Here is a 15,972-nt window from a genome sequence, read left to right as displayed (position 1 = left end):
GTGGATTCATGGTGCAGGCACCGAGCCCAGCAATAACCCTGGAGGGAAAACAAAAAACTAGTACAGATCCTAACTTTATTGCGACGCCCCCCCTCCCCCCTTCACATGCGTGTGCATGTACTCAGTTTCCTTACCTCTCTCTCAGCTCGGAACAGCTAACGCTCTTCAGAGCTCTTTGTAATAGGCATGCAGAAAAGGCTTTTCTCACTAGGTAAGTGTGGCCTGGCAGACCCAGGACATGGCTTTTAGTTAGGTCCACCCCAAGCATGTGTGGAATGAATAGCTGGCCGGTGTGTGTGTGTGTGTGTGTGTGTGTGTGTGTGTGTGTGATCTGTACTGAGGCCTGCAAGGTGTCTTAGTGTTCTACTTAGCTTTCTTTTATTTATTCACTTACTTATTGGCTAGAGACAGGGAGAAACTGAGATGGAGGGGGAGAACAACACCTGCAGCTCTGCTTCATCGCTCATGAAGACGTCCCCCCGGCTGGGGGCCAAACCCTTGTGCTGCGTAATGTGCGTAACTGAATGTGCCACCATGTGGCCCCTTAGCTTTCCTTTCATTCTGTTATTTAAAAAAAATTTTTTTCTTTATTATCCCTTTTGTTGTCCTTGTTTTTTTATTGTTGTTGTAGTTATTGTTATTGATATCATCATTGTTAGATAGGACAAAGAGAAATGGAGAGAGGAGGGGAAGACAGAGAGGGGGAAGAGAAAGACACCAGCAGACCTGCTTCACCGCTTGTGAAGCAACTTCCCTGCAGATGGGGAGCAGGGGGCTCGAACCCGTACCCTTATCTGGTACTTATCTGCTTCTCGCCCCGTGTGCTTAACTCGCTGGCTACCACCCGACTCCCTCTGTTATTTTTTTACACTTTTTTACTATATTGGATAGAAACAGCCAGAAATCAAGAGGGAAGGGGGTAATAGACAACTGCAACACTGCTTCACCACTCAGTTTTCCCCCTGCAAATGGGAAATTGGGGCTTGACCCCGGTTCTGTCGCATTGTAACAGGTGCACTCAACCAAGTCTGCCACCACCTGGCCCCTCTTTCTATGTTTTTTTGGTAGAATAGGGAGCAAAATTGAGAGGCGGAGACAGAGTGAGAGAGAAAAATAAGATACCTGCAGGCCAGTTTCCTGGCCAGTGAAGTGTGCTCCCTCCTACCCCTTGTTCATGGTAATATGAGTCCAGCTGGATGCCACCACCCTCGCATGGTGCCCCAATTTTAGGCCGGTATTAGCCTCATTCCAGGGATAGGAAGGAGAGAAAAAGAGGTTTCAATAAATTGAGGGGCTTGCTCATTGCACTCGGTTTGTAAGAAGTAGCCACAGCGGGTTAAGCGCATGGGGGACAAATCGCAAGGACCAGCGTAAGGATCCCTCCCGTTGGAGGCCCGGCTCCCCACCTGAAGGGGGGGTCGCTTCAGGGCGGTGAAGCAGGTCTGCAGGTGTCTATCACTTCCCCTCTCTCGATTTCTTTCTGTCCTATCCAGCAACAACAACGGCAAAAATAAAAATAACAAGGGCAACAAAATGGGAACAATGGCCTTCAGGAACTGTGGATTCGTAGTGCAGGCACTGAGTCCTAGCAATAACCCTGGAGGCAAAAAAAAAAAAAAGTAGCCAAGCCGTGTGTGTGTGTGTGTGTGTGTGTGTGTGTGTGTGTGTGTGTGTGTGTGTAAAGACATAAAGACAAAGAGGTAGAGTACTGTGAGAACACAGCACAGCAGCTTTCTTCAATGTGCGGGAGCTAGGCTCCAACCTGGGTAGCACACATGGCAAAACAGCACATTCTCCCAATGAGCTATTCCACCAGCCCAATAGTCAACCCTTAGGCAAGCATTAGTCATCAGCACATCACCATCCCCACCACTGGTGGGATCTGAACCTTAGTTCATCTCTCCAGCTAGTGTCTCTCAAGAGCCTGTCTGGGAGGACTAGTTTGGTGAGAGGGAGGGTAACCTGGGCAGAGCCTGAAGCCATCCAAAGAGTGGCATAGGGAGATAGCACTGCGGTAGTGAACCAAACCTTCATGCCTGTGGCCTCAGCGGTCACAGTTTCAACCCCAGGCACCAGTTTGTGCTAGAACTGAGCAGTGCTGTAGTCTCTTTCTTCCTCTCATGAAAATAATTAAATAGCAACCTGGGAGGTGGACACGATGTAAGTCTCTCAAACATTAGATTCTATCCCCAGCATTGCATATGTCAGTGATACTCTGGTTCTATTATAAATGAATAAATAAAGCTTTTTTTAAAAGTAGATAAATCAATTGCGACACCTAGAGAGACCAGAGAAGGAAGCGACATGCACTCCCAAGGTGGAAACTTAAATGAGAGACCCACGAGTCCCTAGTTGAGGTATTTGGGAATTGAGGAGGAGGGTTTTGGTTCCAAATGTTGGAAGTCAGACCTGAATTTCCCAGATGACAAACAGCCCCTCGAGAGGGACCAGCCAGACCCCGGTGCTCCGCAAACACGCTCTGGAGCAGGCCTGGTCCCGCGAGCTCCATGCTCCAGAGGTTGCGGGGCCTCAAGCCCCGGGCGCCCACCCCCAGAGCGTCCTCGCCGAGGCTCCGCCTGCCTAGGCGCGCCGGCCGTATTTGGACATTTCGTTCTATTTTTAACTTTCCCGGGACCCGAGTCCGGGGGGTGCGAGGGAGGGGAAATCCTGCTTCCTCCGAGACCCACCAGCCTCAGCCCTCGCCCCGAGCCGCCCCGGTGCGTAGGCAGTGTAGACATAAGCCCGGAAGTGAGTTCCGGGTCGGTATAGACGCGGCGGCCGCGCGGGTTCCGGGCCCCACCCTGGAACCAAAGCCGTAGCTCCTGGAAAACCTGACTCAACTCCCCTCCCCGCCTGGAGCCCCGCCCCCGCCCCCGCCCCCGCCGGGAAAGCCCCCCGAGTTCCCACCCCACCCCCACCGGCCGGGCGGGGAGACCCCGGACTCTGCGGCGCGGGGAGGCGGGGGCGGCCGGGGAGTCCCGCGCGCCCGGGGCGGGGGAGGGGGCGGCGCGGGGGGCGGGGCAGCCCCTCCCTCGCTGACGCCGCCGCCGCCGCGGCCGAGCCCCGGGCCCAGAGCACCGGCTGCGGAGCAGGGCGTCAGGCCGGCCAGGCAGGATGCGCTACCGGGCGGCGGTGAGCGGGGGAGGCCGGGCTGGGCGGGGGTCCCGGGCGTCCCTCCCCGACTCCAGGCGCCGCCCCGGCCCCGCCAGGAAGCGGGCGCGGCCCAGGAATTTCGGGTGGAAAAATGTCCCGGAAAGTTTCATGGGGGGTCCGGGGGTGGGAGGCCGGGGTGGGGAGGGCAAAAGGGCTGTGGGACCCCGGGCCGGGCAAGTGGGTCCCGGGACCCCTCACTCAGCCGGAGGACAAGGGGGCGGGGGCTGCGGCCAGTTTTGGCAGCAGGATTGGAGGGCGATGTGTGTGTGTGTGTGTGTGTGTGTGTGTGTGTGTGTGTGTGTGTCACACACACATAGTAGGAGAGCCCCCACCCCGCCTTGAGGGGCGACCTCCTAGCTCAGGCTAAACCTCTGCGCCTGGAGGAGATCTGGTGGCCTCATTCTGGCTGACGGTGAGCTCTCACCAGCAACCTTTCTCTTCCCTACCCCCCAATTTCCCAGAGCCCCAGGCTCTCTTTGGAGTGTGTGGTGTCAGGTCAGGGCCTTCTTGAGCCTTTGAGGTGCCCCTCTCTGGGGCAGCTGGACTTCCCAGGGTAAATCCCCCACCCCCTGCAGGCTTCTGGGGTACCTCCAGAGCTCTGGCAGCTGGAGTGGAGGGTGTGGCCCAGCTCAGGGAGGGAGGGAGGGCTCCCCTTCTGGGGTGATTGTTGAGCCCAGCTGGGACTGGGACTAGAGAGGCCCTCTGGGGAAGCTCCCCTCTCTTAGGGCCTGAGGATGTCCTTTGGCTTGGTCCCTGGATATTACTCCTCCCCTGGAGATTTTGATGGGTGGAGATGGGAGAGATGGGCCCAACCCGCCTGCAGAATTCAAGCTGAGCTATTTGTCCTCTAAAGCACCTGTCACACGTGGCTCTGAGCTGAGAGACCTGAGGTCACCTGCTCTCACTCAACTCCTCCTCCTGCAGGAGCAAACAACTCAGAGGAGGGGATTTGTCCAAGGTCAATAGAACAGTTTTGCTGTTATGACAGGGATTTCCTTCTCATTCCCTCCCTTTCTCTGTACAAACCAGCATGTCCCTGGGTCCAGAGGCTTCACTCCCATGCCCTCTGCATTCCAGAGGTCTAAGCCCCCTCTGCCCCCATGTGACCCATATGTGTCCCGGTTCCCCTCTGCAGCCCTGCAGGACGGAGAACGCTGGCTTGTCATTGTCCAGCCGAAGCTGACCCTCCCTCTATGCTCTGTGCCCCATCCTCTCCAGGCCCTCGGCAGTGACGGGGTACGGGTGACCATGGAGAGTGCACTGACTGCCCGGGACCGGGTGGGGGTGCAGGATTTTGTGCTACTGGAGAACTTCACCAGTGAGGCTGCCTTCATCGAGAACCTGCGGCGACGCTTCCGGGAGAACCTCATATACGTGAGTGAGGCCCAAGTGGGGAGACTGGTGGTTTGGGGGCTGGGCCTAGGGGGAAACAGGCACTAGGTACCTCTGGGACAAGCTCCTGAAGTGCTCCTCCTGCCACCTCCAGACCTACATTGGCCCCGTCCTGGTCTCTGTCAACCCCTACCGGGACCTACAGATCTACAGCCGGCAGCACATGGAGCGCTACCGTGGAGTCAGTTTCTATGAAGTGCCACCCCACCTGTGAGTGACTCCGACCCCTCTGAGGGTTCACCCCCATCGCTGTGAGAAATCACCCCCCAGCACACACACACACCCTCAAATGATCCTGAGACCCACTTGGGGTGAATCAGTACACATCTGTGAGGAATCCCATGGTCCCCCACCCTAGAGCGACATGCTTTCCCTCCCAGATGGACCTCTCAAGACCCTCTGGACCGAGAGGGAAGGGGGAGATAGAGTGGGAGAGAGAACAGAGAAACACCTGTAGCTCTGCTTCACCACTCGCAGAGCTTTCCCCCTGCAGGTGAGGACTGGGGGTTCAAACCCGGGTCCTTGTGCATTATGACATGTGCACTCAGCCAGGTTCCCCACCACCTGGCCCCCATATTCATGGTTTGCTGATGATATATATATATATATATATATATATATATATATGTGTGTAACCTTTTGAAAAAATCTTTATTTTAAAAGATTTTATTTACTTATGATAAATGATAGGAGAGAGAGAAAGAACTAGACATCACTCTGGTACATGTGCTGCTGGGAATTGATCTCAGGACCTCAATCTTGAAAGTCCAGTGCCTTATCCACTGTGCCATCTCCCGGACCACAAATCTTTATTTACATATTGGATAGACACAGCCAGAAATTGAGAGAGAAAGTGGTTATAGAGAGGGAGAGAGACAGACACCTGCAGCACTGCTTCACCACTCGTGAAGCTTTCCCCTTGCAGGTGGGGACCGGGGACTTGAACCTGGCTCCTTGTTCACTGTAATGTGTGTGCTCAACCAGGTGAGCCACCATCCAGCCCCTATATATTTCTTTTTACCAGAACACTGCTCAGCTGTGGCTTACGGTGGTTCTAGGGGATTGAACCTGGGACCTCTAAAGCCTCAGGCATGAAAGTTTTGTGGGGCCATGTGGTGGCACACCTGGTTAAGCACTCTCATTTAAAGTGTACAAAGACCCAGATTCATACCCCTGACCCTACCTGCAGGGAGAAAGCTTTGCAAGTGATGAAGCAAGACTGCAGGTGTCTCTGTTTCTCTCCTCTATTTCCCCTTCCCTTCTTAATTTTTCTCTCTCTATCCAATAGTAAATAAATGAATAAATAATTTTTTAAAAGTCTTTTGCATAACCATTATACTGTCTCTCCATATGCAAGCTATATTATCCCAACTCTATGGGGTAACAGCCCCCCACCACAGTAACCCTCTGCACCTTATCTTTTTGTAAATTTTTTAAAAATATTTATTTTATTTATTTATTCCCTTTTGTTGCCCTTGTTGATCTTTTTGTAAATTTTTACTTATTATTTATTTTTCCTTTTGTTGCCCTTGTTGTTTTTCATTATTGTCATAGTTATTGTTACTGGTGTCATTGTTGTTGGATAGGACAGAGAGAAATGGAGAGGGGGAAGACAGAGGGGGGGAGAGAAAGATAGACACCTGCAGACCTGCTTTATCGCCTATGAAGTGACTCCCCTGCAGGTGGGGAGCCGGGGGCTTGAACCGGGATCCTTAAGCCAATCCTTGCACTTTGCGCCACGTGCGCTTAACCTGCTACACTATTGCCCGACTCCCATCTGCACCTTATCTTTGAGTGACCACAGTCCCCACCTGGTTGTCCTCCAGCACCCCCACCCACTCCTCAGTTGCCATTGTTAAAATGATGAGCCTCTGTCCTAGGTTTGCAGTGGCTGACACTGTGTACCGAGCACTGCGCACGGAGCGCCGAGACCAGGCAGTGATGATCTCTGGGGAGAGTGGGGCAGGCAAGACTGAGGCCACCAAGCGCCTGCTGCAGTTCTACGCAGAGACCTGCCCAGCCCCTGAGCGGGGTGGTGCTGTGCGAGACAGGCTGCTGCAGAGTAACCCGGTGCTGGAGGTGAGGGGGCAGGAGAGGCAGCTGAGGGCAGGGAGGGGCAGAAAAGGTGAGCTGTTTCTCATTGCCGGCATCTTCTCCTAGGCCTTTGGAAATGCCAAGACCCTCCGGAATGATAACTCCAGCAGGTTTGGGAAGTACATGGATGTGCAGTTTGACTTCAAGGTACATGTGGGTGTCTGAGAGTGGGTGGGGTATGGGAAGGAATTCCCTCCATTGGGCACCTGCTGTCCAGATCTGTGGCATCATCAGATGTGTCCTGGGTGTCTGCCCTGAGTGATGCTCTGTGAGTGCCACTGTTTCAGGTGCTGGTGACACAAACAAAAACCCTGTCTGTGGGCCACTCAGGTAGTAAACAGAAGAAGAGAGTTTGGCAACAGGTGCCATAGCAAAAGAAATCCAATGGGGTAAGAACTGGGAGCAGTTACTGTTTTAAATAGGGCAAGTAGGGTCAGCTTTACACGGGAGGTCACACTTCAGTAAAGGTGTGATGGAGATGGGAGCATACTGCGCAGATACTGGGGAGAAAGTCTGTGCAGAGGGAATGGCCGCTGTAGAAACTGGAGATTGGAGTATGCTTGGTGTGTTCAAGCACAGAGAGGATAACATGAGGGGCTGGAGAAGAGAGCGCGAGGGGCCATGGGATAGACGGGGCAGATGGCTCTGTTTCTTTTGAGTCTTAGTGGCAAAGAGATACAGATATTGGGTTGTCAGAAAAGTCATGACACACTTTTGCATAGAAAAAATACATCATGTGGTCCAGGAGGTGGCGCAGTGGCTAAGGCACTGGACTCTCAAGCATGAGGTCCTTAGTTCAATCCCCGGCAGCACATGTACCAGAATGATGTCTGGTTCTTTCTCTATATATATCTTTCTCATTAATAAATAAATAAAATCTTTAAAAAAATACATCATGACCTTTCTAACAGCCCAATATGTAGATATCTGAGTGTAAAGGAGGCATCAGAGGGTTTGAACCGGAAGTGCAGAAAGCGCAAGGCTCCCCACCTGCAGTAGGGACGCTTCACAAGCGATGAAGCAGGTCTGCAGGTGTCTGTCTGTCTCTCCCCATCTCTGTCTTCCCATTTTCTCTCCATGTCCTATCTAACAAAGGCGACATCAGTTCTTCTTCTAGCGTTTGCCCTTCTTCCGTAGCCAGTCAACAGGTCAGGTTGAAAGCTGTCAGGAGCTGCTTGTTGCTGGCTTTGAAAGTGACTGGGATCCATGTGGATTCAGTCGGCTAGAAAGGATCGTCAGTTTCCCCAATGAATGGGTACTCACGACATCAGTAACAACAACAATAAAAAAACAAGGGGAAAAAAATAGCCTCCAGGAGTAATGGGTTCTTAGTGCAGATGATGAACCCCAGTAATAACCCTGGAGGCAAAAAAAAAAAAAAGCATTAGATTCTCAAGCATGAGGTCCTGAGTTCAATCCCCAGCAGTACATATACCAGAGTGATATCTGGTTCTTTCTCCCTCGCCTCCTGTCTTTCTCATTAATAAATAAAATCTTTAAAAGAGAAAAGATAGGGAGTCGGGTGGTAGCGCAGCAGGTTAAGCACACGTGGCACAAAGCACAAGGACCGGTGTAAGGATCCTGGTTCGAGCCCCTGGCTCCCCACCTACAGGGGTTCACTTCACAGGCAGTGAAGCAGGTCTGCAGGTGTCTATCTTTCTCTCCCTTTCTCTGTCTTCCTCTCCTCTCTCCATTTCTCCCTGTCCTATCCAACAACAATGACATCAATAACTACAATAATAAAACAACAAGGGCAACAAAAGGGAATAAATATTTAAAAAAAAGAAAAGATAGGCTCTGCTTCCCAGGCCCCCTGACCACTCACGCATGCTCCCCTGCTCAGGGTGCCCCTGTGGGTGGCCACATCCTCAGTTACCTCCTGGAGAAGTCCCGAGTGGTCCACCAGAACCATGGAGAGAGGAACTTCCACATCTTCTACCAGCTACTGGAGGGGGGCGAGGAGGAGACACTGCGAAGGCTGGGCTTGGAGCGGAACCCCCAGAGCTACCTGTACCTGGTGAAGGTGAGTAGCTGGTGGGTGGGGTAGAGACCCCTAGGGAGCACGGAGCTGGTAATCCCAGTCTGCCGTGGGGGCTGGGCAATAATGCACTGGGTTAAGCGCACGTAGAGTGCAAAGCGCAAGGATCCGTGCAAAGATTTCAGTTCAGGCCCCCAGCTCCCCACTTGCAGGGGGGTCACTTCATGAGCAGTGAAGCAGGTCTGCAGGTGTCTATCTTTCTCTCCCCCCTCTGTCTTCCCTTCCTCTCTCAATTTCTCTCTGTCCTATCCTATAAAAACAAAAAAAATGAAGAAAATGTCCTCCAGGAGCAGTGGATTTGTAGTGCCGGCTTCGAACCCCAGCGATAACCCCGGAGGCAAAAATAAAATCCCAATCTTACCCCCATCTAGGGCCAGTGTGCCAAAGTTTCCTCCATCAATGACAAAAGTGACTGGAAGGCTGTCAGGAAGGCTCTGACTGTCATTGACTTCACTGAGGATGAGGTGGAGGTAAGGCCTCTGCTGGGGACCCCACCCCCTTTACAAACCTCTCAGAGGCTATACCCTCTGCCGCCTGTCCCATGGGTCTCTCTGCCCCTCCTGTGACCCCGCACCTGCCCCCTGCCTGATGCCCTTAGGACCTGCTGAGCATAGTAGCCAGTGTCTTACACTTGGGTAACATCCACTTTGCCGCTGACGAGGAGAGCAATGCCCAGGTCACCACTGAAAACCAGCTCAAGTATCTGACCAGGGTGAGAGGGGTGAGGGGAGGGCGAGCAGAGCACAGCAGGGGGTGGGGTGGAATGAGAGCAGCCTCACCATGCCCAACCCTTCCTCAACAGCTCCTTGGGGTGGATGGTTCCACACTTCGGAAAGCCCTGACACACAGGAAGATCACTGCCAAGGGAGAAGAGGTGAGGCAGGCTTCTCTGAACACCTTCAGGGGTGGGGCACGGCACCAGAGTTGCGGCAGCTCCCACTCTGCTGCCCCCTCCCCCTTTTCTACCCAGCTGGCACACTCAGCCATGCTGTAAGGACACAAAGCAAGTGGATTGGAGGGACCTGGGGTACTGGCTGAGGTCTGGTGGAAAGAAGACAAAGGCTGGAAAAATGCTCAGTAGCTCATTTGGATAGTGCGCTGCTTTGCTTTGCCATGTGTGTGACCCAGGTTTGAAACTAGCCACCGTCATTCTGTGGTGCTCCCCCCACATCTGGCCTCCAGGGCCATCACTGGAGCTCAGTGCCTAAATTCACTGTTCCTGACAGCCATTTTTTTCATTTTATTGGATAGGACAGAGAGAAATTGAGAGGGGAGGGGGAGATAAAGAGGGAGAGAGAAAGATAGATACCTACAGACCTGCTTTACCGCTTGTGAAGTGACCCCCACTATGGGTGGGGAGCTGGGGGCTTGAACTGGGATCCTTGCTCAGGTCCTTGGGCTTCACACTGTGTGCACTTAACCCAGTGCACCACCACCTGAGACCCTCCCCCCCCCACCCCGTCTCTGTCTCTGTCTAAAAAAGTCGTTCTGGAGTGGTAAAGCCCCAGTGAAAGAAAGTGAGACACACATACACAGACAGACATGGGGAAAGAAAGGAGGAAGGGGGAAGGCACGAAGGGAGAAAGAAAGGGCAGAAGGGCTTCAGGCTGGAACCGGAGCTTCTACCTGCAGGAAGGAGACCCCTACTTCTATGAGGTAGGACCACCATGTCTGTCCCTGATGCCCTTATCCCCAACCTTTAGGCTCACTGGAAGTTGCCAGAGTTTACTGGGCTTCTGCCTGAACCTGAGGAGTTGGGAAGGAGCCCAGAGTATGCATCACCCTGTGTCACTCTGCACCCACAGCTCCTGAGCCCACTGAACCTGGAACAGGCTGCGTATGCACGGGACGCCCTGGCCAAGGCCGTGTACAGTCGCACTTTCACCTGGCTGGTGGGGAAGATCAATAGGTCACTGGCCTCCAAGGTGAGCACTTGGCCCTTGCTGCTGCCAAAGCAGCAGAGAGACCTGGGGCTGGGAACTGCGGGTTGGCCGACACCAGGCCCCATGCTCTCCATTGATGACTGGCCCTAGGACGCTGAGAGCCCCTACTGGAGGAGCACCACAGTCCTCGGGCTCCTAGACATTTATGGCTTCGAAGTGTTTCAGCATAACAGGTCAGTGAGCCTGGCCCCTGCCTGGCCTCTCTTCTCTTCACTCCTGCTAAAGACTCCCCAGCCATTTGCATCCCACTCTATTTTCATTCTTTTTGTTTATTATTTTTTTTAATCTATTACCTTTATTTGTTGGATAGAGACAGTCAGAAATCGAGAAGGAAGGGGCAGATAGAGAGGAGAGCGGGGCCAGGTGGTGGCTCACCTGGTTAGGTGCATATATTACAGTCTGCAAGGACCCAGGTTCAAGCCCCCAGTCCCCACCTGCAGAGGGGAAGCTTCACGAGTGGTGAAGCAGGGCTGCAGGTGTCTCTCTGTCTCTCTCCCTCTCTATCTCCCCCTTCCTCTCAATTTCTGGCTGTCTCCATCCAATAAATAAAATATAGTTAAAAATCGCTGTTCTCCTCGCAGCTTTGAGCAGTTCTGCATCAACTACTGCAACGAGAAGCTGCAGCAGCTCTTCATTGAGCTCACCCTCAAGTCTGAGCAGGAGGAGTATGAGGCAGAGGGCATTGCGGTGAGTGCGAACCTGCAGGGGTCCCCCTTTGGCCACCCCCCCTGAAGTCCAGATGTCCATCTTCCTGAGAGGCACCCCAAAATGATGCCTTCCTTCTCTTTACCCCTCAGTGGGAGCCTGTTCAATATTTCAACAATAAGATTATCTGTGACTTAGTGGAGGAGAAGTTCAAGGGCATCATCTCCATTTTGGTGAGTCCTCTGCTCCTCCAAGGCCTCGTGTGTTAGGTGTGGTGGGATGGTAAACCCTCCTCCTTTCTCACTGGTCCTGTCCATAGGGGCCAATGTTTGCACCTGACCAGGGGCAGGGCAGGGCTGTGTGAAGGGTGAGCTGAGATGCTGGCCATTCCAGACACTGGCTATCTCTAAGTGAGCCATATAATCTGCTTCTCTCTCTCTTTACTTTTTATTTATTTATTTATTCTCTTTTGTTCCCCTTATTTTTTATTGTTCTAGTTGTTGCTGTTATTGATGTCATTGTTGTTGGATAGGACAGAGAGAAATGGAGAGAGGAGGGGAAGACAGAGAGGAGGAGAGAAAGACAGACACCTGCAGACCTGCTTCACCACCTGTGAAGCGACTCCCCTGCAGGTGGGGAGCCGGGGGCTTGAACTGGGATCCTTACACCGGTCCTTGCACTTTGTGCCCGTGTGCTTAACCTGCTGTGCTACCACCTGACTCCCCCTCTCTTTACTTTTTAAATATTTTTATTTATTTATTATTGGAGACAGAGAAAAATTGAGAGGGATGGGGAAGGTAGTAAGGGAAAGAGATGGAGGGACACCTACAGGCCTGCTTCACCACTCGTGAAGCTTTCCCCCTGCCGGTGGGTACCGGGGGCTTGAACCTGGGTCCTTGCGCACTGTAATGTGTGCGCTCATCCAGGTGTGCCACCTCTTGGCCCCCGCCCCTCTTTTTTTTGCCTCCAGGGTTATTGCTGGGGCTTGGTGCCTGCATTATGAATCCACTGCTCCTGGAGGCCATTTTTTTCCTCCCCATTTTTGTTGGATAGGACAGAGAAATTGAGAGGGGGAGAGTAGGACACCTGCAAACCTGCTTCATCACTTGTGAAGTGACCTCCCTCTACAGGTGCCAGGGGCTGGAACTGGGATCCTTGCACAGAACCTTGCACTTCATACTATGTGTGCTTAACTCAGTGTCCCACCACCCACCCCTGCCCTCTCTGTCCCCTGCACGTCCCCCGGAGTCTCCTGTGCTTTCCACCCCTCACCTTGTGCCAAACCCTCCAGGACGAGGAGTGTCTTCGGCCTGGGGAGGCCACCGATCTGACTTTCCTAGAGAAGTTGGAGGACACAGTCAAGCACCATCCACACTTCCTAACGTGAGTGGGACTGCAGGGCTGTTGGGACATAGCTCAGAGAGACCTGAGATTCCCCCCACAATCGTGCAGTGCCAGCAAGCAACTAGGAGATAGATAACTGTAGGAAAACCTAAGCTAAAGATGAGCACATAAAGCTGTGATTCTAGGTGCCACCAAAAAGTAGCAAGTGGGGCAACCTGGGAGGTGGCACAGTGGATAAAGTGTTGGAAGCTCAAACATGAGGTTCTAAGTTTTGTTTTTTTCCCATTTTGTTGCCCTTGTTATTGTTGCCACTGATGATGATGTTGTTGTTAGATAGGACAGAGAAATGTAGAGAGGAGGGGAAGACAGAGGGGGAGAGAGAAAGACACCTGCAGGTCTGTTTCACCGCCTGTGAAGTGACCCCTCTGCAGGTGGGGAGCTGGGGGGTCTCGAAACGGGATCTTTACTGTGGTCCTTGCACTTTGTGCCACCTGCGCTTAACCCGCTGCACTATTGGTCGACCCCCAGAGGTTCTAAGTTCTTTTTTTAATTTTTTATTATATTTATTTATTTTCCCTTTTGTTGCCCTTGTTGCTTTTTACTGTTGTTGTAGTTATTATTGTTGTTATTGATGTCATCATTGTTGGATAGGACAGAGAGAAATGGAGAGAGGAGGGGAAGGCAGAGAGGGGGAGAGAAAGATAGACACCTGCAGACCTGCTTCACCACCTGTGAAGTGACTCCCCTGCAGGTGGGGAGCCAGGGCCTCGAACTGGAATCCTTAAGCCAGTCCTTGCGCTTTGAGCCACCTGTGCTTAACCTGCTGCGCCACCGCCCGACTGACTCCCAGGTTCCAAGTTCTATCCCCAGCATCCCATGTGCCAGGGGGATTCTAGGTTCTCTTTTCTCTGCCCACCCCCCCATTGCCAATAAATAAGTTGGGCTGGTGAGATCCCATAATGGTTATGCAAAGAATTTCTTTTATTTTTTAATTTTTATTATCTTTATTTATTTATTGGATAGAAACAGCTAGAAATTGGGAGGAATAGGGTTGTAGAGAGGGAGAGAGACAGAAAGACAGACACCTGCAGCCTTGCTTCACCACTTGAGAAGCTTTCCCCCAGCAGGTAGGGGCTGGGGTTTGAACCCAGGCCCTTGAGTATTGTATCATGTGCGATCAACCAGGTGTGCCACCACCCAGCCCCACAAAGAGACTCTCATGCCTGAAGCATAGAGATCCCAGGTTCAGTCCCCAGCCCCACCATAAGTCAGAGAGCTGAGCAGTGCTCTGTTACAAAAAAGAAAAGTAAAAAAAAAATAAATAAAAAGGAAGCAGCATGGCTTCCTTCTAACTTTTTTCTGAGACTGAAACATGCTAAGTTTTTTTTTTTTTTTTTTTTAGTTTCCTTATTTGGAAATTGCTTTTTTATTTAAGGAATCCCCTAAAGAGAAGAGAAGGAAAAACAAACACGAGCACCTCTGCCCTGGCTCTGTTGTATATATTTTGTGTAGTCTTCTTTTCTGGCCTCTTAAGGAGAGGCTTTAAATGCACGGCCATGTTCCCCTCTTACTGAGGCTCAGAAAGGTGGAGTTGTTTGCCCAGAGTCACCCCACCTTTACTAAGTGGCAGCGTTGGGATTCAGACCCAGGACTGTCAGATGTCAGTATCCTGAGCTTTTTTTGTATAACTGACTCACACTCTTCTTTTTTTTTCTGATTGTGGAAATGTTGTTGCTCATTAAAGAAAAGCTGGAATGTACAAAAGCCACATGTAATCTTGTTACCCGGAGGTCATTTCTGTTAACAATTCGAGGCATTTCCTTCCTGCCTTTTTCTGTACTTTTTTTTTTTTCATAATTGAGATCTTGTATGTAAAGCTCAAGCTAATATTATATCCTGGGCATTTTCCTGTATCAAACAAAAAACTTTCCTAAAAACACTTCCTCCCCTGGCTTTAACCTGTACATCCTCTGTCACTCACCTCTGGGGGTCCCTGGCCAGCCTCCAGATTTCTGCTGGGATAAAAAGGCTGCCACAGACATCTTTGTGCCTTAAAATTTTAATTGCATCTTGGATTAGTTGCCTGGAATAATTCTTAAAAAATAAAAAATGGGAGGCCGGGCGGTAGTGCAGCGGGTTAAGCGCACGTGGCACAAAGTGCAGGGACCTCCTGTAAAGATCCCGGATCGAGCCCTGGCTCCCCACCTCCAAGGGAGTCTCTTCATAGGTGGTGAAGCAGGTCTACAGGTGTCTGTCTTTCTCTCCTTCTCTCTGTCTTCCCCTCCTCTCTCCATTTCTCTCTGTCCTATCCAACAACAATAACATCAATAACAACAACGATAAACAACAAGGACAACAAAAGTGAAAAAATAATAGCCTGTAGGAGCAGTGGATTCATAGTGCAGGCACCGAGCTCCAGTGATAAACCTGAAGGCAAATAAAATAAAAAATAAAAAATGGGCTTGGGCAGGAGAGATAGCATAGTGTTTATGCAAATAGCTTTCATGCCTGAGGTTCAGAGGTCACAGGTTCAGTCCCTGGCACCACCATAAATCAGAGCTAAGCAGTATAGTGAAAAGAAAGGGCCAGCTAATAGGTCTCTTGGATAGTGTGCTGTGGTTTCTTTTCAGCTCATTTATTTATTTATTTTTACCAGAGCACTGCTTAGTTCTGGCTTATGTTGGCGCTGGGGATTGAATTTAATACCTCTGAGCCTCAGACACAAAAGCTGTTTGTATAACTATTATTCTATCTTCCTAACCTCCCCACCCCCATATCGTTGTCTCTCTGAAGAAGTCAGTCCAGAGTGGAAAAACCCCAGAAAAAAAAAAAGTGGTCCGGGAGGTGGCGCAGTAGATAAAGCATCGGACTCTCAAGCATGAGGTCCTGAGTTCGATCCCCGGCAGCACATGTATGTACCAGGGTGATGCCTGGTTCTTTCTCTCTCTCCTATGTTTCTCATTAGTAAATAAATAAAATCTTTTTTTAAAAAAAGACATGAAAAAATAAGTATAAATGTGCTTAAATAATCTTTTGGGAGCAACTTTAATTCCTTTTTAATTTTTTATAAATTATTTATTTATTTTGGATAGAGACAAACTGAAAGGGAAAGGGAGGGAGATAGATAGACCTGCTGCACTGTTTCACCATCTGTGAAGCTTCCCCCTTGCAGGTGGGAACCAGGGTCTTAAACCCAGGTCCTTGCACACTGTTATGTGTGTGTCAACTAGGTGTATTTTAGATCTATTCATTCACTAATGAGAAAGAAGAGAAGGAGAGAAAGAACCAGAGGGGGGTCAGGCAGTGGTGCAGCTGGTTAAGTGCACACATTATATTCAAGCCCCTGGTCCCCACCTGCAGGGG

The 15,972-nt window shown here is 51.1% G+C and overlaps 1 protein-coding gene across 3 annotated transcripts in view; it reads left to right on the top strand.

The window, feature by feature from the left end:
* The window catches only part of MYO1C (myosin IC), a 35,743-nt gene that overhangs the window by 5,990 nt on the left and 13,781 nt on the right, over nt 1–15,972 (top strand). For 2 of the 3 annotated variants that reach the window (XM_007520411.3, XM_016186997.2), the window contains exons 2-14: nt 4,372–4,527; nt 4,640–4,755; nt 6,426–6,624; nt 6,706–6,786; nt 8,483–8,662; nt 9,049–9,147; nt 9,276–9,389; nt 9,480–9,551; nt 10,483–10,602; nt 10,711–10,793; nt 11,202–11,307; nt 11,418–11,498; nt 12,557–12,648. In XM_007520411.3, the coding sequence (XP_007520473.1) occupies nt 4,372–4,527; nt 4,640–4,755; nt 6,426–6,624; nt 6,706–6,786; nt 8,483–8,662; nt 9,049–9,147; nt 9,276–9,389; nt 9,480–9,551; nt 10,483–10,602; nt 10,711–10,793; nt 11,202–11,307; nt 11,418–11,498; nt 12,557–12,648 (1,499 nt within the window). Of the gene's footprint in view, nt 1–2,950; nt 3,133–4,371; nt 4,528–4,639; nt 4,756–6,425; nt 6,625–6,705; nt 6,787–8,482; nt 8,663–9,048; nt 9,148–9,275; nt 9,390–9,479; nt 9,552–10,482; nt 10,603–10,710; nt 10,794–11,201; nt 11,308–11,417; nt 11,499–12,556; nt 12,649–15,972 lie in introns of those variants that run through there. The other variant, XM_007520413.3, reaches the window with a different exon arrangement.

The sequence above is a fragment of the Erinaceus europaeus genome, chromosome 12 (genome assembly GCF_950295315.1).
Source record: "Erinaceus europaeus chromosome 12, mEriEur2.1, whole genome shotgun sequence".
Lineage (NCBI taxonomy): Eukaryota > Metazoa > Chordata > Mammalia > Eulipotyphla > Erinaceidae > Erinaceus > Erinaceus europaeus.
Note: the sequence above shows the minus strand (reverse complement) of the source record. Positions and strands in the feature narration are given on the sequence as shown.